The sequence below is a fragment of the Hippoglossus stenolepis genome, chromosome 23, assembly GCF_022539355.2.
Source record: "Hippoglossus stenolepis isolate QCI-W04-F060 chromosome 23, HSTE1.2, whole genome shotgun sequence".
Lineage (NCBI taxonomy): Eukaryota > Metazoa > Chordata > Actinopteri > Pleuronectiformes > Pleuronectidae > Hippoglossus > Hippoglossus stenolepis.
Window position 1 is genome coordinate 13,489,860 of NC_061505.1, and position 24,245 is coordinate 13,514,104.

The 24,245-nt window shown below is 42.1% G+C and overlaps 1 protein-coding gene across 7 annotated transcripts in view; it reads left to right on the forward strand.

Moving 5' to 3' along the window:
• sorcs2 (sortilin-related VPS10 domain containing receptor 2) overlaps positions 1-24,245 on the forward strand; it is a 289,978-nt gene that overhangs the window by 65,635 nt on the left and 200,098 nt on the right. For all 7 annotated transcript variants that reach the window (XM_047338822.1, XM_035148847.2, XM_035148848.2 and 4 more), the window contains exon 2: positions 19,519-19,586. In XM_047338822.1, the coding sequence (XP_047194778.1) occupies positions 19,519-19,586 (68 nt within the window). The remainder of the gene's footprint in view (positions 1-19,518; positions 19,587-24,245) is intronic.

Consider the following 24,245-nt stretch of genomic DNA (forward strand, 5'->3'; position numbering starts at 1 on the left):
GGCACAATATGAATTCATAAATCCAACATAAATACAACCCGTTTTTTCTTCAGCTCACCTTTTCTTTTTTTCTTAACGTCATGCTCCTTCCCCTGTTCCCTCCTTTTGTCCTCCTTCCTGTCATGTTCTTCGTTGTCTCATAGCCATATGCCGACAGGAGCCTTTGTTATAGTAATCATGTATTCTTTTTCATGTGGTGAACAATTATATCCGGCTGACATGCTACAGGGACACGGTGTTCATAGCAGACATGATGTTTGCATTCAGTACGTAATCTCCTCCACTGTCCTTGATTTGATCTCATGCATATCAAGGTGTGCATTGTTTACACAAACAGGTTGTCACTAGGCTTTCCCACCTTCTGCTGATTCCTTTTGGATATGACAGAACACAGAGTATCATGAATAGCAGTACAATGTGCAGGGAGAACTTTCTGCTGTCAGTGCACTTGTTTCCTCTCAGTTTTCTTGTACTAACGGTCGAATGTAACCTGAACTCAGCGTCACTTTCAGCTGATTTAGGTAAACAAACAGAACACCAACATTTGTATTTAATCCTTAATGGATGCTCCAAGCACCTGTACCTTTTTTATAGGGATAGTTCACCCAAAAATGAAAATTCACTCATTATCTACTCACCACTATGCCGATGGAGGGGTGGCTGAAGTGTTTGAGTCCACAAAACACTTTTGGAGTCTAAGGGGTAAACAGAGTTGCAGCCAAATCTAATACAATTGAAGTAAATGGCCACCTATTCTTCAAAAAACAGAAAAAAAAATACTGTTCCTGTGGTGTCATCCAAGTGTCCGCAACCCCCAACATTCAAATTCGACTCAAAATGGCATCATTTACACCATGTTTTTAACCTAAATGTTTCCTGTTATCCTCCTCCTACTTACTGCTGGACGGTAGGGCGGGGAGTAGAAGGTACATGTATTGGTGTGGTGTCCCCGGGTTTTTCCACTGCACATGTCTGTAAAGATCATGTAGTGTGTGACCTGCGTTGGCATTTGATGTTTCTAGTTTGGTCCATGTCCCATCTGCTAACATGGAGGCCTGTATTGCAGCCAGCCACTCGGGGCGATTGAGATGTTATGGCTTCACTTTTGGGAGCCGTCAGGTCGTCCATCTTTGAATAAAGTCATTGCTCTCAGGCCAACAGGAAATGTCCCTTTGCTCCCAACAGGCTGTGACTGCCACTGCTCTTTGCTGCTGACACATTACGGCCAGTTCCACACAAGTGTTGAGGCTTGACACTCGGTCCTACAGGAGTATATAGTGTAAGGTGTTACTTTTCCTGTCCGTACATGCTGGACTTACAATACCAGGCAGATTTAAATGACAACCAAACCTCAGTTTTGCTCTTGTTCTCCGGTTACTTCCTACCGTGAGTTCATTATATTCATGTGTCAGCCTCGGTAGCTAACAGCCCTCAGAACATTATTGTATCTTGAGAGCATTTAGCATGGCGTCCAATTAGAGTGTGAAGAGCAGACACGACATATATAGAAGTTCAATGTTGTTGCATTGACATGTTTAAATGAGGCAGATTTGTGAGTCAGCGAGGGTGATTATTTATCATATCACAGAGACAGGCTGATATCATCATCATGCATCTACAACATTCTAGCCCAGATACTGTCCTACAATGAGATAAGACTCCAGTCATCTCATCATGTTGATCGGAGTAATTTGTTTTATCTTCATATGTATGAATATTTTTGTTTCTACCCTTTAGCCACCTTATTTTAAAATAAACCTCACACTCTTTGTTTGGTCGTGACAGTCAAATCATGCACAAGGAAGCTTTGCTACGCCCTTGCTTACGTGCATTGACATGCATGTGCACGGCGGTGTCTCCCTCTCCCAGACTGCGTGAGAACAAAGAGCAGCTAAAGAAAGGACTCGTGACGTTTGTGCGCTCAAAGTTGTCCTTGAATAATTTTACTTCAGGTGCGTCTCTTTCAAGAACAGACAAAAGTGAAACAGCAGACAGTCTAAAATGGGAGAAGAAAAAAAAAAAGTGAAGGATTTATTTGCAAGGCAGTTCTTTGGATCAGATGGATTTATTTTCCTTGTATTATTATGTTCCACATCTGTGTTGCTTCAAAACAAAGAGCCAGCCTGTAATGAATAGTGAAAGGCCTGTACAGTAGCTTGACATCTCTCCTGCCGTCTGGCAGACCAACCACAACATCCACAACCTACCGCCATGTTTATGGATGAGATGTTACGCGCCCTGTCACAGAGACGGGTCGCAACCAGACCCTGCAAAAAAAAAACGCTCCGCCATCTGCACTGCTGACATTTCTCACACCAGTGTGAGAGCGGGCGTGAGCATCTGGTGTTCACCTCTAGTCTTGTGCAGGAATTGAAGTTGTCTTAATGTCACGCCGCCGTGTGGTTTGTGTGCAGGAGCCAGTGTGGGCAACATGACATGTGTAGAATGCGGTGGGACTATCTTGTTAGTGTGTGTGTTTGTGTGCTCATGCACAGGAAGGCTGTCTTTGTTTTTGATGCACTGTGGGATAAAAGCCCTTTGCCATGGTTACTCACTGGGTGTGCATCTGTGCAAGGATGGTGTGAAAATGAATTAACTGTAAAATGCAAAAGATTTTTTTTTTATATTTAAAAAGCAGTCTGACTTTGTTTTGAGTTCAATCTGACTATACACAACTCTTTGACTTAAATCCAAGAATCTGCCAAATTTTGTCTTGCTTAGGACTATTTTTAGTTCAATAGATACAAAGCTTGGAAGTTTCAAGATAAAAAAGTGATTTATTCTGATAAGATTTTCATGGTGAAACCTTGGTCCATTAATTTGCATAAGTTTATCCTTTTAGCCTGTCACATTCCATTGATAAACAGTGCTGCAGGTAATGTACATCCCCTTTTAATCCCTGCAATGAAAACACTTTATGCAGCTCCATCATGAAACATGACAACCTTCTGTTATGATGAAAATAATATTAACGAGACCAACACATATTGTACATCTGCAGCAATGATCACGGAAAAACAAGGACAAAAGTTACGTGAACACCCCCTGGAAAACGGACGATATGTCTTCATGCTAGCAGCTCTGTGAGGCTGTATTATGTGTAGTGGGGCTTTGGCTAAATGACAGGAATGTCCATATAGAAATTTTCAAATTGCTCAAACTTTGTATTTATAAATTCAGTGGATCTCAGCAATTCATGTATTGTATTTAATGTGGAGGAATTCTTATAATTATGAAGAATGATTAGAAATTACGAGGATATTTAACTTTAAGTTGCATAATTCATCATTTCTTTTCTATTCATCATTCACAACATTGCTCCACAGTTCTTTGCTTGGTGACAGCTCCTCGTCTGTCCTCTCTTCCCTCTCTTGCCTTTCTTCATGACTAAGGACTTGACTGTTTGTTAACCACTGAATTGTGAAATATTTTATGCATTCGATTTTAAATGCACTGCTTTTGAATTTCCACTCAGATATTTTGAAGTGCTGTTGAATATACGTAAGCCACCACCTCTTCCCCCACCTGGAGGGCCACAGGCGTGTGAATCATCTCCGCTCACTTTGTGAAGCTCACCTGCAACAACCCAATGGAGGAGTTCTGTATTCAGTGTGTATATATAGATATCGATATAATGAAAATGATTGCAGGGAGAAGCTTATGTGAGTTTCTTTATGAGGACCACTTTTAGATAGTTGGGCAAAGTGAGGACATTTTGGATGGTCTTCACAACCCTTACAGGGCTGTCTACTGGTGGAGACTTGGTTGTCGTTGGTTCAGGTTGGAAGCAAGTTTCAGTTGCAATTAGAGCAAGGAGCTATGGGATGTATTATGTGAATGAGAGTCTTTACAAAGACAGAAGTACAAGTGTATGTGTGTGGTTGAGACATCAAAAAAGGAACCGAGGTTATTAGTTTATTAGAATATAGGCAAACCTATACAGGCACAGAGCTACAGGGTAAACGGTCAGTATATTTATCGACCACTCAAAGAGCATTACAGTGCAGACTGAAGCAGACAGGGATTGTGACCCCAACCTTCTGGTTGCTGGACTATTATATTTGATGTATCACCATATCCAGGTCCAAAGCTACAGGTCACAAGCAAACAACAATGGCAAAACCTGTGCATTTATTCACCATCATGTCTTTTTTTAAGTGAGGCATCCATTAGAGTCAAATTCACTTCAGTTTTTTTCTTCCAGCTGAGCTTCTCACCCTGAACTCCGTAGTTCCTCCATGTTTTCTCCGGAGTTGGTGCATTGGTAAACGCAAATGTCCGAGTGAGACGCTCCGTAGTTATAGGCTACAGACTTTATTCACCTGGCCTCTTACTATAATGTCTGTAGAAATCCAGGAGAAGTCTATATGTGAACACAGCAGGGGATCACCCACTGGATTCACCGCGATCAAGTGTTTTTTTTTTTCCAACATGCAAAAGAAGCAAAAATTAAAAGACGTGTCAGCATCCCTCAGTGCAGTAGTTCAGCCCTCTATCCTGACATGATTACCATAGCATCCTATTGTTGCTGAGCCCAGTTTTAGCAATCACAGGTTGCATGAAAGATCACTGTGATAATCTCCAGGTCAAGATGCAGAGGACAATCCTGTCATTGTTTACTAAGACACCAGAGACAGACCTGTCCTCATCAGGAGGCTGACAGTGCCACAGGTAGGTGAGATTTTCAGTGATGGGCTGGTTCTGCCTCATGAGCTTTTATTGGTGACGGAGCAGCTGCTCTGTGTTGTCAGGGTCTCATCTGTACTCATGCGGCCTCCTCTGCATTGTGTATAAACAAAATACAGCTGTTACCACGTTGGCAGGTTCCTTCCATCTGTGCGTTTACTGTCCAGGTTCTATGAATTAATGTCAATTTATGTCCCTTAGAATTAATGGATGAGATAGACAAGATGTGTAGCCACATGTCTTGACAGTTTCCACAGCAAATTTAGTTTCCACAAAGTTTCTTTGCCACCCACCTCCCCTCTCTTCCCCATTTTCTCCACTCACCCCAACCGGTCGATGCAGATGTTGCCCACCCTGAGTCTGGTTCTAGAGGTTTCTTCCAGTTGATGAGGGAGTTTTTTCCACAGTCGCCAAAGTGCTGCTCATTGTGGGAACTGATGGGTTTTTCTGATGGGTTTTTCTTGACCTCATTTTGTATTAATTCGCCCTTAAAATTTAACTGAATTGAATCCATTTTATTATCATTCATTCTTCTATTTGCCATGGATTTCTTTTTGTGAAGCACTTGTTTAGATAAGTGCTATACAAATAAAGACTTGTAGTTTCAGTCAGGATTAAACCATTGACCAAGACTTATGATGGCAAAGTGACAGCCGAACGCGTGTAGTACTATCGAGTCAAAATTACAAGATGCACCCTCATTCACGTTAGCTTGCATTTGCAATTAAAAAAATGTATGGTTTCAGCAGACCCAAAATTGGCTCTTTATCCCTGCCAACACAAACCTGGATTCTCATGTGGGTGCAGAGTATTCAATGGCTTACATCAGCCTCTGGCCAAGGCTTTGTTTACACCACACCTCACATGGTTTGCTTAATGATGCACCACCTTGCTTCCTTCACAGACTTGGCCCAGGAAAAAAAGGTTGCTAGGTTTGAAAGCCCTTTCAGTCACTGCTGAGGGCTCTTGTTTTCACTGCGGTTTGACAGACAGCGCGACTTGGCCATGTGTCAGAGTACATTTGGGTCCCTGAATGGGTGAAGGAGCTTGGTTGTTTCTACTTGTTTAGACTTTAACACTTGCTCTGACCTCATTCTATAGCTGGGTGGCCTCGGTCTGAATAGGCCATTGCAAAAAGACGGAACACAGAGACAGGGCAGTAAGTAAGAGGAGGGACGGCCATAGAAAACTTGAGATCTCTGTGGGTGAATTCTGTTTGTCTGCACAGTTTCTTAGAGCTTCGGACTTCATTTACGTGTCTCTGTGTGTTCATGTATAGGTATGTGTGTGTGCTGGGGTAATGTATGGGTTAAAGCCCATGCCCACATTGCACTCCATTGCTCCTCTTCCTCCTTAGAGGCTAAATGAAGTGTGACAGGGCATTAAAGCACGACCAGAGCTCTGGGTCTTTGTGCGAAGGAGACGAGGGGGCTGGAGGTTGGATGGAAACTCTGTGTACGTGTGTGTCAGTAGATATGCGTGGGATGCTTGGATTAATAGTGAGAAGGTGCGGATAGCTTATGATAGTGGCCAGGGTGTGGGTCTGTGGCTAAAACACGAGTTCTTCTAAGACCTGGCTGGAAGTGAGGGGATCAGAGAGATGTCCCAGACACAGCTAAAACCACCAAAACATAGACCTCTTACCTGAACTCTTACACATCGCAAAGCCCTGAATGGCCCCTATACCCAGCACTCATCCAAAGGTCTCTAGTAACGGATGTACTGTAGCTGTGCTCGGGATGAGGTGAGCTAAAGTAAAGCAAAACAAGCAGAATAAATAAATAGGGATTTATGCAGTGGGTCTGTAAATGAAAAAACAAAAAGTGAAGACGTGTGTAGACTTTTCCATTTTTCTTTCCTTGGTACAGAAAGTGCTGCCTCGACTGCATTTTGTGCTGATAATGAAAAGTGGGTTTGTTTCCATAATGACTTACAGCGGGAGCTGCCACTATCAGCAAACAGTCCTTAGGTACAACTCACAAACACTCGTAGCTTGCTCCCGTCAGAGAAACAGCCACTACAGTACCCACATTACACCCCACTGCCCCCTCCCCACCATATTTTCATTTTGCTGTTGTAAACTGTCAGCAATTCAGAATGAAACCCCATTCTGCTCTTCCAATACCTCACAAATACAAAAATCGTATTTAAGAATTGCGGCTAGGAGCCAAACCCCCAACTTTTAAAACACCTCCTTCTCGTAAGAGGCGAGCCACGGTGAGCACCCACAGGTCGTGTGCGAACTACTCCCCATTCACTACATAATAAAAAGACACTGGCAGTTAAAATTAACTCAAGCTGGGGAGCAGGCATGCGGTGCAGTTACAGGCACTGACAGGCAGAAAGAGAGAGAGAGGGAGAGTTTATCATTATATTGTTATAACCCTGCTAACCCCAATTAATGTTTCCCCATAAAAGACGATGTCGGGGAGACAGAGAGAGACGGGGCGATCTCATGTGGAGAGATGGGCTCCATGTTGAGACAGCACGTCTTGCTTCAGCTGACAGGCAATGAAGCATCACGGCCAAAAAGCACCAAACTCAATTAGCCGTGTTAATGCTCCGTTTGGTTGCACCAAGCATGTTGGTCCTAATGTATTTACATAGCCCTCTGCTCTCGGCTAGAGGCCTGTTGGCCTGCACGTTGGGCTTTCAGCACAGAGCAGCACAGATTCAGATGATGATGTTTCATAATCAGTCAAAATTAATGATAATGATCACATTCATTCAATAAGCATTACAAAGATTCATGAACAATATAAATACTAGTTTTGTTGCTTGTAGTTGTACCACAACTATTCCCACTGCAGAAAAACTGCTAATGCTGCTAGTATGAGTACTCCCAGGAGTACTGCTAAATATTACCTCTGCAAACACAAGACCTTGTTATTGGCCCCAGGGGGAAATTTTTCTAATGGGTTGCTGTTGACACAATTTAACTCCATGACGCTGCTTGTCATTGGTAAAATGTGAACACACAGGTACACACACACTCCTGGCTTATTGTAACTCACCTTTTCTGCACTGCAGAAATTAAAAGGTTAGGAGAACTTATGCCCCCCTCTTTTTAAATTTGAATTAATTTTGACGTTTTGCAGAGAGTCACCTACAGTTGTGCCATCTAATTATCTTTTGTTCTGATAATTTATCTTTCATGAATATAAAAAAACGGATTCATTGAGTTCTAAATACTCCTGATTCTAGAGTGACTGCTCACCAGAGTCCAAAAGCCAGGATATTCCATATATGACCTTTATCACTCACCATGTACAATTATATTTACTAAATGAAATAAACAGAATTTCCATATTATATTGAATTTAAAACACTCACCAGGTTGTCATGTTGATGAGAGGTAGATTATAATGTGGACAGAAACATGCACAAAGGATCAGTCTTCATGAAAATCCTTGCAAAATTAGTGTAAAGACCCAATTTTTGATGTGCATGTCAACACTGGTCAAAACGTACAATTCTGTTTTGCCACCATAACTTATGAACTGAGGGCAACTTTACAAATGAAAAAGATTTTAATTTTCAGAGTATTGTTGTCACGCTATGCACACTTTTATCCATCCCTTATAACAGATATTGTATCACATTCACAGATTCAGATGTTCCTCTGTATTTAAACTAATCTAGCTGATTGTCTTCTGTCCATGATGGTTACCTTGCAAAGCTGCTAGTAGCTAATGCAGCATGATGTGCAAATTTCTCCAAATAGTCAAGAAATGTGACCAATAAAAACAGAGCTATAGATACAGTATAATTTTAGGTGTGATGCTCAAGCATCTGGGGTAAGTCCTCTATAACTTTTAAGCAGGATCATCAGTTTTTGCCAGATTTGCTGTGAGGTACAGAATAAAGCTTGACATATGCTGAACAGGTGTTACCTTTACATTAAGACTGAAAAAAAAAAAATTCCTTAAAGAATGGACCAAACACTACACTCGCTGCTGCTACTGTTGCAGTATTTCTTGTGATACTGTTATTACTACATCCACAATTTTACATGATATTTCTGCTTCTCCTACTGCTCTTCACTAATGCTGCATGCTGAACATAATTAGCATACCTCCAAATTGATTGGACTTAAATCCAATAGAAATGTCTAAGTAGAATCAATACAGGTTAAGTGCTTCCCATCAACAACTGGTATTGATTAAGTCTACAATCGACCTGTTATCAGTCAGCTTCATAACCGATGATCAGTGCACACCTACTGAACAGTGTTATCCATTGGATGGGATTTTAAATTTTGCATTCAGCCGAGGTTTACTCTGTTTAAACAGTCTCAGCCAACTGTTCATATTGATAAGCTAGTTCATTCAGTTTTGTAATTTCCACAACACTTCCCTCTGGCTTTGACTGGTGCTACTGCAGTAACCCTGTTAATTTCCAGGGTGTCCGCATTGCCCTATGAGGTAATATTAACAACCCCTAATGACAAGGTGAAAAAACGTTAGGGATAAGGCCTGTAGTCTCCTCAAGAGTCAGCAGAAATGGAGGCAAGCTTAATAACCCCATAACAAATAACCGCTATTTCTTTACATCTCATTTACAGATGAAAGTTTATGCAAGACACATAGGATAAACTGTGCTTGAACCGCGGTCGCTGGGTACAGGGAAAACACTATGTATAATAATGTACACGGATAAATAATGTATCTCCTTTGAATAATTGGAGCAGCTCCCCGAATACATTTTCCCAAATTAGACCCTCAGAGTATTCCCACTTTGTTTAATGTTGCATTCACTGCTTGTTTCACTGTGCTCCACTTACCCAAGTCATCTTTAGCTCCCATTAACAAAACAATCCCAGACATTGGTTGATTGTTGCATTTGTTAATGATGTGTGGTTTTAGACTTAAGACTATTTCAATGAGTGCAGGATATGAAGTGCACAAGAGATGAGTCGGAACATGTATGCGATCCATCTATCCATTGTCTCTGATGCTAATCCTTAGAGGATTGCATGGGGGCTAGAGCCAATACCAGCGGACATTGGGCTTAGAGGTGGTGTGCCCTGGACGTATAAACAGTCCATCACTGGGTTGACACGTAGATATAAGCTTTCAAGCTCACATTCACACCTACAGGCAATATATAGTCCTGAATTAACCTAACCTGGAGTAGCTAGAGGAAACCCACACAGGCACAGAGAGAACATGCAAAATCCACATGTATGACAAAGTGGGGAAAAAGGCCAAAAAGCACCAGGATTGATGGGAGGAGGAGGGGGAGACAGACAGAGGGAGAGGGACGGGGATTATGATAATACTGAGTCGACAGCTGTTCTACTGTGGCGAGCAGCTGTATCCACTGAAGGAAATGAAGCCTGAGCCAGGACAGGAGCCTCTGTCCATGCCACTGGGACAGTAAAGGTAGCCAGGGCAGACACACAAAGAAAACAGAGCTGCGTGCAAATGTGTGTTGAAAGTGAACTGATGGTAATTAATTATCTCTTATTTGGGAGAGTACCACTCCTCAGGTTATATTCACACTACAATGTTTTTAAATGGATACATTTTGATGCATTTACACTTGGTTTCCAAGCCGTGAGACATGTGGAAACATCCGGTTTTTGCTTGAAAACTTTGGGGTTACATTTTAGTCTGGACGTGCAGAAATTGAGACACAGACACCCACAATCTTTCCTGATAGGGTCTTATCAGTCGTGACTTATCCTTCCTTGATTTGTCACACTCGTGCTGTATTTCAACCTGTTTGGAAACTCCTTTCCCATTGACCATAGCTTCCTCTGGTGATGAGTAGTGCTGCCAGCATTTTTATGTTTGCTTGGTGACGACCATAGATTGATGTTGGTAGAGCAGATGATCTGCTTCCTGTTTATACCGGCGCTCTTGGTGACCTCATCAGTGGTCATCTCTAATGTTGCTTGGAGGCTATAGATTAGTCTATATTTCATACAAGGTTTACAAAGATAGTAAGTCTCCCCCACACATGCACTTGGCTACAGATACCCTCCACACAGGTGGTCTCCCTGACTAATACCACAGTTCATCCTCTACCTCTCGCCCTCTGTTTATTCTCTCCTTCCAACATTCCTGCCAGGTAAAATTTTTATTGGGGCTTTCGGAACACAATTCAACATCTGTCCACCTGAAAGGAGGAGAGGCGTCCCCAGCCACTTATCCGTCAACCGAGTCTGTCTTTCTTGTAATTCTGACTTTGAGATGGGACACCCGTCAGCGTCTGCATGAAAGAGACTGAAACATCACAGATTGTTTCTGTATTCAATGGCATCTGCTTTCTGATGCTTCTCAATCTTTGTAGCACACCGGCGGCACAGGGCAGTGATGTCAGTTATCTTGTCGCACCATGTATCTGTAAATTGCAATTTAGTTTTTTACCATCAAACTATTTGCAAAAAGTTGTTCTAGTGAGGTTTGTTAGGATGTTGACTACAGAATACTAATGATACAAAATTAAAAAAATGGTATCTAAATGGGTTTTGATTAAAAGGGACATTGGCATACAGCAGTCAGGTATTGAGTTGTGAATGAAATTTCTGTCTGAACAAAATTGTAATAGAAGATTTTAGTAGATTAAAGTCATTTTATTATTTAAAAAATGTTTGTAGGTGGTCCTATATGTCTAATCAAAAATACAAAGAAAAAAGAGTCATTATTAGATTCTGTGCTGACTTTTATTCCAATTTCAGACGTGTAAAGCTGCTGTAATTGACATTAGATCAGTTGCTCACATTAACCAGCTGTAGGTTTTCAAATGTTTTCTGTTTTAGCTTTACGACCCACAACGTTACAGCTTTCGATCTCCCTGCTCTCATCAGCATCATTTCCAGACACAGCAGTCAGACATTTTCATTAACAAAAGTCTGATGAATCCACTTTATCAGGGTAGAGTAGGGACAAACAGTGGTCATTTGGACTTGGGATCCAATACCGAAATTCATCTTTTCCCAAAATGGTTCTGGTCGAAGAAAGTAGACATGATTCGTGCTTGTGTTCCATTGGGTCTCACCTTAGTCAAGGCCTGACAAACACATTTTACCCCCTGTTTCTAAGCCTGCGTTGGATGATTACAGTACACGGAAAGATAAGGTCATGAACTTCATCGGCTCACCCCTTGAAGAGCAGCTCTAATTACCAAGTGCTAAGTTAAGTTGGATTCCAGGGCCCAGCAGCAGAGTCAAACGACATTTCCTCGTCCAAGTAAACCGCTAAGATCAATGGACAGCTTTGAGGGTCAGACTTGTCTAAATCCTCTCGCTTTATCGATTAGCATCCCCATTACAGCCTTCGCACTCCCAGTGTCCCTGTCCTATTTTCTTCCTAATGCCTTACTTTTATTTTCTTCCTCTATTAATCTTCAACCATTTCCTTTATTTCCTTATCTTCAGTTATTCCTCGCTCTTTGTTACATGTGGCGTTTTCCCTCCAACCTATCAATTCCAAACTTATTTTTCTCTTCTCAGCTCATTTCTTTGTCTCTTTGTCTCTCGGTCTATTGCCATCGTCCTTTTATCTCCTGTCTCCCAGTATACCTCCCATATCTCTCTTCATTGCTTCTTCTCCCTCCCCCTCCACTCTCTTTCTCTGTCCCAAAGGCCTCAGGCTCCCAGCAGTGGATTATCACACATCTAAGGAACCCTGCTCCCTCAGTCCTGTTGGTCCAATTAGTTGTTGGTTTGCGCATCAGTCTTCACAAGCAGAATCATCCTCTCAATTCCACATGCAGGAATATGTATTTGCATGGATAATGTTTTTTTTTTGTTTAGAAATACATATTGAAAAATATATGAATACATGTTGTGTGTTGATGATAATCTTTTGGGTTTGCAATGCAATTGCAGTACTGTGTGTTACCAAAGATAGCCTGTTGTTGTGGATGCACCCCATAATTTAAGAGAATCAGGGGAGGGTGCACCAGGCCGGGCTGTTCCAGTCTCCTCCTCAGAAAACAGAAGCCAATTTGATCAGAGCCCAATTACAGCAATTGCTCAGATATCCATGGGAGAACAGAGGAAGCTAGAGAAGAGGAAGAAACCCGCAGAGACTTGAAGAAGCGTGGGGATCAAAAAGAGTAGATGGAAGCATCCTGTTAGACCTGTTAAACAAGAAAAAGGAGAAAATTACAAAAGATGGGTGGATAAGTAGAGGTAGGGAAAGAGAGAAGTGAAAAGTTTTAATATCAAAAGATTCTAAAATTACATCTACGCCTACCTACAAAACGTGATTTAAGCAAGCACAAATATTCACTATTTGTTAATGTAGCAACGATTAAAAGCTGATCTTGAAACATCTGTGATAACTCTGAACTGATGTCAGTATGGCAGTTAGAATCCTCTATAAAATGATGCAGGTATTAGGGCTGTAAGCTGAAATCCCTATATTTGCCAACCTTTCTTCAATTTTTTCTTTTTACACAAACATCATTGATTGGGACAAGGAGTGGTAGCCTTCTTCAGCTCTCTAAAGAGAATCTGCTTCTAGCACTACTTGATGAAGGTGTTCAGATGAACTCTGCTGAGCCAGTTTCTGAAGGGACCAGCTGTCACGATTCTGTCCTTTTATGACCTTTTCAGAGACTTTGTGATTAGACTTTTTGAAAGGACTTTTTTTTTGTTATACTCGATTCCAAAAAAATCCTTGAATTAAATTCTTTGCAATGAAGCTGCCTTTAATTCATAGAACTATGTACTACTGGGTGTTCATAGCGTTTTGCACGGGCGACCGACTTTGAGCAGCCTCACTCTTGTGGTGTGCTTGAAGTGGTGTGCAGTGTCTCGCGTTAATTATTTAAACTGTGGTGGCCTCAGTCCAATTTATGTCAACATGATCTCATAATGATCTGTAATTGTTTTACACTTCTCATAATAAAATGTAAGATCTCTAACTCTGCGTTTGTCACTCGCTCGTTCTCTCTCACGGACTCGCTGACAGCCTGTGTTATGTTGCGTTGTGAGTGTGTTGAGTTGTTCACAGCCTCCAGAACATCTTTTCACACTGAATCCATGTCTTTTTTACCTCTTTTGTATATCTGCTATTGCTTTTTAAGGAGGCAAAGTCAATTTTAATGTGATTTCTGGATTAATTGATGGAATAATTGATAGCATACTTGATTACTAAAATAATTGGTAGCTGCAGCCCTGGAGCTGTGGAAGTGCAGTGTCCTTGTGTTTGGACTTTTTTTTTTTACTGTTTTATTTTGAAGCTTCTTTCCTTGTGCGTGTCTCTTACTTTACTGTCTGTCTTTCTCTTTGATTTTTCCAGCTCCCGTTATTGTCTTGCACCTGCCCTAATGTGTCACACCTCAGTTCAATTATCTCGGCCTCCTTTCGTGTATAGCCTCTGTGCTCCCCACTCTCAGTTTGTCACCCTGTCTTTGTGTTGAGATGTGGATCTCCTGTGTTCGCCTGCCCTCAGACACTGGGTGTCTGTTTTTTGTATTTCTTCATTAATTTCCCCCTCCACCTGCCATTGCTTCTGCGCCTGCATTCGGGTCTTGCTTTGCAAAATGTAACACTAGGGGGCTCATTTAAATGTATGCGCGTATCCCTCTTCCCATGCAAAAGTTGAGATCTAACACAACTTGTCAGGAGACTGCACACATGAAGGTAAACTAAAACCAATGCATACAAACATTTAAGAGACAGGGGAAATTGCAAAAGGTAAATAGTGAGGTGGTGAGTTATTTAAAGTCACATTGAAGAAGTGAAATGACTGAAGCATCATATGTTAAGTTGCTGAACAAAATGTGAAATTTGAGGCCAGATCAGTCCTCATAATAAAATAATATGAGGGTAAACCCTTGGATGATAAGGACATTTGAGGCCTTTTTGTTCTCTATTTTAAAATGTTCAATGTTTATGTTGGTATTATACCAGGTTGTTAGGTTAACCTTCTAAATAATATCCCATTTAAAAGTAGAAACTTCTACATCCTACCACCGTTCTTCCAATATCCAGGGGTGTTTCTGTTCCACCTGATTGGATGGACTCTGGTGAGAGGGGTCAGCACAAGCCTTTTGTGTGTACCAAGCAGAGGCAGAGGTCCATGTAATTGTCCTCCCCTCCGGTTGAGCAGTTTAATGAATGGTGGCAATCTTCAACTACTGTTAAAATGGTAAAGAGTGTGTGGGTCACTGGCTGGCCTCAGATAAAGAGTGTGGTCAAGGTCCAATGCAAAAACGACTTCAACCAGATGCGACTACTCAGTGTCGGCCGGTGTCCTGAACCATTAGCATGGCCGTTGAATAGGGATAATGGGGAACTATTTGGATGAATGAAGCACTTTATTTTATGTGAGTGTGTATGTGAGCGAGCAAGGAGAGGGCTGTAGGAGTCACAGCCAAATGTCCCTTGTATAACCAGTTGTAGCTAGAGAGACAGTTGTCAATTGTTCAAAGGGTCAGTTCTGTTTTAGATGTTTACTTCAACCTCTTTAGGGACTATTTCTTTTTCAGGAACTGGTACTAAAAATCACAGTCAAGTTTATGGATTATTCAGAGAATTAGGAACGATATTCCTGAAAAGAGTTGCTGCAGTTGCATGTGCTTCTCGACCTCTTGCTTTGTGTCTGATTCTGTGCTCTTCCATATTGAGTAAAGGCAAAAAGGTGACCGCAACAGTGTGTGTGTGTGTGTGTGTGTGTGTGTGTGTGTGTGTGTGTGTGTGTGTGTGTGTGTGTGTGTGTGTGTGTGTGTGTGTGTGTGTGTGTGTGTGTGTGTGTGTGTGTGTGTGTGTGTGTGTGTGTGTGTGAGGGATGGCTTCAAAGTGTCAGCAAAAGCCATTCCCACGATTTAATCATGTGTAATTTACTTTTGTGCCACAAGAATATGAATAAGTCTTTTTTTTTTTTTTTTATTGAAGATAGACAAAAATGAGTTCCTCCCTTTTATTCCAGACTGTGATGAATTGTTTGTGTGTGGTCTGTTTCTGGAGAATGCGGAGTGCCCTGGAGGGATGAGGAGGGGTTGTTGCACACTTCGATGGAGTACTTGTATTTCACTGTTTTTGGTTTAAGGATGAATGAATGAATTCTTTCTCCAGAGCCTCAGAGTCTGTATTTATTTCTCCCCCAGTCTCTCTCTTCCTTTAACATTTTTCCTTCTGTCTTTCCTCAATAGCTGATTGATAATGCACCATTGACACGCAGTGGATGGAAATGTCTCTGGGACAAACGGTAGTTGTCAAGCTGGAGTTCATGGTCTACGAGCCTACGAGCGTGATTCTCAATGGGGTCTGTTGTAGCCCTTGTATGGAGTCATCCAGGGGTCCTGACCACCCTGTTGACTTTTCCCCAATAAAAGCCATTAGCTTCATTGCCCACCAGCTTACAAACAAGAAACCCACAGTGGTTGATTGTGTGGTTGCGCTATTACAAGAGGGTTACAGCAGAGAGACACTTCCTCTATAACAGTTTGATTAGGCCACCAAGTTCATCACAAACTTCCTTACAATTTGTTATCTAAATCAACAGATGATACATACATACACTTACTGTCATTTTTTTAAGGAAATGAGCCCCCAGACTTTGTTCACATTAGGTTGACATGTTTTCCGATACTTGTTGACTCTCAGTATGGTTCTGTGATTTATTTGTATTGAATTACAACTGACTGGCATGGAATTGAATTTTCAAAAACGGGTAGATTTTCTTTTTTTTCTCCCCACTCCGGTCGGATTCCTCTTCTGTGCCAATTTTGCCCGTTAGTCCAATGAGCTGTGGGTAGAAGCTGCCAAGTTCTTGTCTTAATGCACTGCTCTGTACACGAGAGGCAATACAGGAATCTGGCTTCTGTGCTCTTCAGCAGTTTTGTCAATGTGGCTTGGTACACTGCTGCCAAATAAACACTCTCTCTGCCTCCTGCCAGTAGTGATTTATGGTTGAATACATCCTTGCCCCGTCCACTTTATCCCCAAAGAAAAATCATTTTCCAATTGAGCAGAACTTAGGCCTTGAAGACCGACTCAACATGTGGATATAGAGGTAGAATATTTTATTGGTATTGGCATTCCGTTGAATGATGCATTCCTCAATCTCATGGGGTTGATGGACTGATATGCAGTCCATCAACTGGTCCATATGCAGGGCTGATTGAGATGCACGTCGTTTTTCCCCTGCTTCTTTTCCCGTACATGGCGGAGGATTCAATTTGATGTGTGCAACACTTAGAAACCTATAATTAGAGATTTATATTCTCGACAGGGCATACTTGTAACCAGCAGGCCAAATGTATTTTGTGTCAGAGGGAGGATGCAAGCTGTTAGAAGCTGTGGAGTATTATATTTTTACGTGGAACTGCTTTTTGAACCCAGCAATGTGACACAGTGCATGTGTTCTCAATGTATTGACACAATTTGAAACAGAAGAGTGGCTGACCCAGACTACCAAGTGATGTGCTTCGTTTTGTTGTCAAGTTGTTCTGAGGCATAACAAGAACAAAAGTCAGGCAGCATATTTACTCTCCCAGATGGTAACTATGGATGTTTATTCCAATGATTGTGATTTATGATTAGATGAACTGATTTTCACAGCTCAACTCTGCAGTTCCTTGCAGCTCAGCAGTCTTTCAGCAAATTGTTTTGGTGATAAAACGTCTGTCCAGCCCAGTAGGGAGCTGATGCACCCACTATTCACTACCTACCCAGCACAGATACTTAGTCAATGCTGCTTTGTTGGTAACCAACGTCATGACATGTTATTGCGAAATGTTGTGCCTTCAACTTGTCTGAGTTCGACAGAATACAATAAATCCAAGATTATATAGTAGCTGTAAAGACCAAAGCTTACATTGTCACTGGATGCTTAAAGCCTAAGGAAGAAGGAAAAGTAAGATTGGCTTGGGGAGGCTTGAATTCTTAGTGTGCAGTATGATATATCTAATCCTTATATCAAGGGACCAGTGCTGTTACTTTCTCTTTCTGCCTGCATGGTAAGAGTGTCGAGCTTTACACCAGTATCTCATTAGGAGAGTGACAGCTGTGCAGAGGCGGACAGCCTGTTTCCAGAGACACCAGTGAAGTCACTGTAGGCCAAAGACCAATCAGGGAATATTTGCTGCATACTCCATGAGAGAAGGATCCTCACACGGCAGCTCGTTCATGAATTCAGATAGGGGTGCTGTCTAATTCCTTATCAACAAAGAAAGCTTTTATGAAAATATTAGTGGCATAAAAAGGCTGATCGTATCTGCCACTACATCGGTTAGAGCTCTGTTAGTGTTAATCAGTTTTTTATCGGCCCTGGCAATCGGGCTGCTACTCAGGGAAATGCCTTCTGTTCCGTTTTTCTGGACTCCATAAACATCTTTGGAAACCACGTTCCACCAGGGCTGGAACTCCCGAGTTTGGTGGTTACTATTAGCCAAGTGCCCTGAGACTGCACTGAGTGGCTTTGATGGCAGTCTGTGTTGTGGAAATTGGTCTAACGCTCTCAAAGCTCATTCGGTATGTCCCCAGTTGCGGTGCTCCGCTTTGACCACCCCTTAGTTTTGTGCAGAAAAAAAACTCCTTTAAGACACAGTTAAAGACCAGCCCTGCCTCAGTGGAAGGTCTTATAAAAATTGCTTTGTGTTTCTTTTTGAATACGAACTACAGCTGAATGCTTCAGGCTGTGTGGTCTTGTCGTGACACAAGAGGAAGATATAAAATCCTTGGGCATTGTTTTTTGAAAGAGATGAGGTTTTATATGGCTAAACGTTGTGACACGGATAAAAACGTATTTAGAAAACGTTTGGGGCTTGCAGCTGTGTGTCTTTTTAAGTCAACTGAGCAAGACAACACAGCCTTCATCCCGTCTGACAAAGAAGATCAACTAGATTTTGACCTCCTGAACCTATTAGCTGTCCTTCATTTCATTTCTCATTCAGAGGCCAAGACTGCAAATATTACACACTCTTGTTGCCCAAGTCACTTAGTATTCAAGAAAAAGTGAAGTAAAAATAAGAGGCATAATCCTGTACTGTGTCTACAGAGTGGTGATACGGACTTTGCTTACCTTTTATTTTAAGATGTATCAGGCATGTCTATGTTGAGTTTGCAGCTCGACTCCCTGGGAGCAGCCACCTTCAACTCAACCTGCTGTTGGCAGCTGCCTCTGGGTAAGACCCCTTGGCCAATCAACTTCCCTGTGCCTGAAGGCAGGCCCTGGTTTTGCACTCGCTCAGTTACCTAGAACGGCGATCCAGCCTGTCAATCACACATATAGGCCCCACTGTGCTGCCTGACCCACTGCCTCTCTTGCCATGGCAACACTATTCCCAGCAGACCTTGCTGTCAAGAACAGGAGTTCTCCGAAATATGAAAGACAAGAGTCTCTGATCCAGTGTACATCGCATGGGTTTTGTGCCCCAGACCAAGATGTCCTTGTCATATGAATAAAACATCTGTAGATTTTATTTATTTATTCTTTTGTGGAAAATTACAATATTTTCCCATCTTCTAACCCTAAAACAAACCCATACTCTCTTCAAAATAATGATTTCACAGTTAAATCACATCAAGGAAATTTTGTTGATGCTACATTCAGAATTTGACTTGCAGAGAGCAGGCTGGGAGGAACACTGAGGAAAGCACTGCACAAGCTTTCTCTGAAATCAAAGTGGCACGGGTTGAACTCTGGACATTGAGAGACACACACACACACACACACACACACACACACACCTCTTTCCTATCCTTTGGTTATTTCTGTTTATGTGAAGTCAAGTCCAACAAGTGTTTAAATGTTTCCGATTTAATAATACCCAATCCCTATAAAACTGAGGTCCGAACCGAACCAGGGATTTAGAGTAATGTTATAGCCCCAATCTAACTGTATCTATATCTTCCACCTTCTCTTGCAGGTCATCCTGATCCTGACCAAGTATTACCACGCTGACTCCACCAAGGTCCTGGAGAGCTCGCTGTGGAGGTAGGCCACGTTTACACAATGTTTGCTCTTGCTGGATATCTTAATGTCATGTCTGGCTTCCGACTCACGCCGACCTTTCATCAGCAAGCATCTTTTCCTTTAGCGACAAGGTCGGTGCCAGTCCCGGTGCCGCAGTGCTCCTTCAAGGAGACAGGCGTGATACACAGTGCTAGGACGGACAAAACATCAGCATGCAGCTACGCGTAAAGTGGGGGACCGGAGAGTGGCGCTGGGAGGCTAGAGTGGGCATCTGTTTGGGCAGATAGCATATCAGCATGGCACAGGGCAGGGCGGCGGGCACCGGCAGTGCCAGGGAACAGGGTCAAGTCTTGCTGGCAGAGCTTCCTCTATTTAGCAAGGCTGCTGTTTGCCAGAAACACGTCACACTGCTCTTGAGCGGCAGAAAAGAAACAGTGCATTCATTCCACTCCACTTCACATCAACTGTTTCTTGTATTCGTACATATATTCTCATGGAATATTCATTTCCCTTTTTATTCCACATCTCCCCTAACAGCTCATGGGGTGCTGCTCTGTAGCTGAGCCTGACCTTCTCATAGACAAGGAGACTTAATTATATTCAAATTTCCAAATTAAACCTTAGAAAATAGTCACAACAGGACTCATAACACTGGCTAAAATTATCTCTCTAGAAGACATTTGCGTTGAGCAAAACGTGTCTGATGGTGGTACTTAATTCATGCCATTCACCTCACATAGGGCTGCATGACTTCAAAGCCTCAGCCTCTCATTAGCTCTGACTGCCTGTCTCCCTGGAGGACAGATATGAATAATGTACATATTTTTATCCTGCCCCTGTTGATGTTTTAATTGTTGCAGTCTATGAATAATGCTCTAGATTCACGAATGGACAGGCCCCTTGAGAAAGAAAAAAACACAGCAAATCGCAGAATTTAATCGGAATTGACTCTAAAGTGTCAAAGGCAGAAAAAAGTGGCTGGCTGTCTGTTGGCATCATTGTCCAAAAAGTAGAAATTACCATGAAATTAGCAAGTTTCCAAAAGGGCCCATAAGGCTCTGTGACCATGACTTGGTGGGTATTATGTGTGTGTGGGGTTGTACCTCAGTTCCTTATCGCCGTCACCTTGGCATGGTGTGTTGACAGCCACAGTCCACTGGCCCATAGGTCTGAACGTCTCTGGGCTGTAGGATCAAAGCAGAAAGATGAATGGGTTTGCCGTCTTGCCCTGTCAGGTGGCGTAGATCGAGATGCCAGGTTTCACACAGGGGGAAAGTTAACAGCACAGAGAGGAGAAAAGTTTTTCAGGGCAGCTGAGTAAATGAACAGAGAACCTTTTAGATTGGGTGGACTACAGAGGCTCGCTATGTGTCAGTAAGCAAAGCACACAATCGGTGTGTTAGTGGCCCAGGTGCATTCAACCCAAACAAGTGGATATCAGTCTTTAGGTGTCAGTCCATTCTCACATTGGTGTTGAAAAGCCCCGACAAATGAAACATACTGTAGATATGATGGTTTGTTGAAAACCCACATTGATCAAGAATGTCAGTCAGTACAAATGATTCCACATGTTTTTTAAAGTTTAAACAAGATTTATTTAAGAGCAGACGACTGACTGTTCCGTGCACTATCAAGTGTGTAGTTTCCAGCTCGTACCTTCCAATCGTAACCATAACCTTTGTGCCATGTCTGTGTTTCCCAGTGTGCTGTGGAGAGTTTTGTCTGTCCCCAGGCTTTGGCGTCAGTGCTGGCTCTTTTATTATCGCTGCCTGTTACCACTCCAGCATGTCTTTCCTTCGGTCTGTTATGGCTGGCCCAAGGTCCCGTGCTATAACATAGCTAATGAAAGAGCTCCAAACAACTCCCCTCTCTGTCTTGTCTCATGAGAATAGCCTTCTTTGTGAGGGGAGAGGATGGAACAAGTGAGTGGCAACTCGAGGAGTACCTGAGGCTTTCTGGGCGGTTTATGGTCATCTTTGAAGTATAAAAGTGAAAATACGAGAAAGATTTCCTCAAGCGAGATGACGCAGGTTTATCCATGTGAGGGAAGCGAACCTGCCTGTAGGCAAAAGGTCATACTTCTTTCTCTCTTTCTTTGGTTATAGAAGTGTCAGTGTGTTCAGGCCCTGGTCGGTAATTATGCTGAAACAATGATGTTATTGTGGTGTTCTTTGGCTTTGGTAAATTACAGCGTTCCAAAGCCTGGGCCCCTGGAGTAAGTAGAGATGCCCTCGGATGTCCTGCTGTGAACATGGGTGTTTTGTAGCTACGCATCTGTTAAAGTTTGTCTGCTACTACCAACCTCAGTTTCAGAAAAATAACAACCCATTCAGAACATTTAGAAGTGTTACCCAAACTTTTTTCTTTCTTAACGATATTAAACCAACCACATTTAGCCTGATACTATCAAGCACTCAATATGTTTATGAGAGTCTTGTCCAAACACATTTAAGGAGTAGTGTTTACACTCTTTTCAAATGGCAGTGCAGAAATACTGCATCTTGGCCTGCTGGCTGCTTCCCATAGCCTCCATGAGATCGCTTGCCAGTAATTAAACAGAAACACTCTTTCAGACAGTGTTTTGTCAGACTCATTATCAGTGCTGCACATAAAAAGTGATGGAATCTGAAAAAGGAGGATTTGAGTGATAACTTTGATCCTTGCCTACTTTAAAAAATAAGTAAAACCTGGCTGGTTATCATGTAAAGATGGCACGGATGTCAGGTAGTCAGATTCAGAAAAGTAGCAAAAACTTTTTGCTGTAACTCGGAAGAGGTTTTTTTCTTGGCTTTTCGATACTCTTTGTTTCAACCATACTCAGACCTGTGCTGCACTCATTTTGAGGTATTAATATGCAGTAACAGGAATTATTTAGAGAACTTTTGCAATCCTGATTCCTCCCTTTTTTTTTTTCCACCTCTGAATAATAAACCTTGAACAGTTTCTGGAAACAGTAGATGGTGAAGAGTGTTTGGGTGAATATGAAACCCAACAGTGAGTTCCTAATCTGCTTCGCTTGAGGATGTTTGAACAAGATATTTGTCAAACCTGATATTGTCTCTTAGTCGACTTGTGCCGATTTATAGCTTGAATACAGATCAAATTTGGACACCGCAGCAGAGTAAACAGAGAGGAAGGCGTTTGTAGATTAGGCAAAGATGTGAGGATTTGCCACTGCATTACCAAACACTGTGATGACTGAAGGCTGACAGAACTCATCCTAAGACTCTGTTGTTCCACGTCGGGCCATGAAACACACAGTAAACCTTTTTGATCCTCGACTGAAAGAGGCAGATGTGTACCTCTTCTTTAGGCATTGAATCCTCAGTGCATGTGTTTCTCATTTTTAGATGATGCATTGGGCTTCATTAGACAGTCTGTGGCCTCTGTTTGTGATTTGATGGATGATATTATCCTGATTTCTCGTGATGTTTTAACGTCTGAGAAAGAGCTAAATCCTGTCTTAGATGCCTCCAAATCCCGAAAATGCATTGCTTTAATTCATTTGCCAAAAGCAATTTGAAATACTGTATATACAGGATCATCCTTTTTTTCCTTTAGATAAGATGGTGACAGGAATTTCAATTGTCTGGGCACAAATCCAGTTATATTGAATATTGGTTCTAACATTGGCCTGGATGTTTCCAGAAAGCCATACTGATCAAATCAAAGTCCTTCTTTCTGTATTTTAATAGTTGTTTAACCCAAACAGCCCACATGTATGTGGTCCGTTCACTCCGGCAGTAATCACACACTCACATAAACAGGGTGCTGGTGTGAGAGTCGGGGGGGGTATCTATAATTTATACCATCTTCGCACTTTGTTTGAAGAGGCAATGGGGGCTGGTAACCATCACACCAGAGGGCTTCACCGCTCCCTTATGGACGAGGAGATCGTCTGACAGGCCAGCACTTCAACGTACAGTAGATCAACCACACCACACTTGTGCTCACCTAGCTGCGCTGCCCGTCACATACGCTGAATTGTCAGATATGCTAAACTGCCTCATCAACCATAACCACACACCCAATTTGATTTGAAATGTCAATGCTTCATTCCAAATGCCAAAGATACGATGCAACGGGCACAGGGCTGTGTGAAACGGTGTGCATGTGTTTATAGTCATGTGTGAAAATTTGCATATTTGTTTTTATATGTGGGCATGTATAGTAAAAAAATACTTCTGTGTGTGTGTGTGTGTATACTTCAACAATGTTTTAAATGTTTGCGCTTTTTATGGATTGTGTGTGTGTGTGTGTGTGTGTGTTTATGCATTTATTCGTGATTATTTTTGTCTCTGTGTGAATTTGTGTATCAGCAAGACATCAGCTGAGTAGAAGAGAGAACAGAGAGATAGACGTCGACAGAGAAGGGAGTGAATCAAAAAGAGCCTCCGGGGCTTCTTTAGACAGAACAGTAGGGGGCATCACACTTCAGACAGAAAACTCCCCAACATCCACATTTCCTCCTCCTCCGCTCTCTCTCTCTCTCTTTCTCTATCACTCCGACTCAAAGCGAGCAGTTTCTCTGTTTTTAACAAAGCCGCTCTTTAAAACTGCGTTCAAGAGGCAGGACCATCAGGGAGAAGATAAGTGATGATAGACGTAGTCGAACCTTTGATGATTCTTGTGGGAAAAGTGGGACATAATAGCAACTATTTCTCATCATTTGTAGTATTG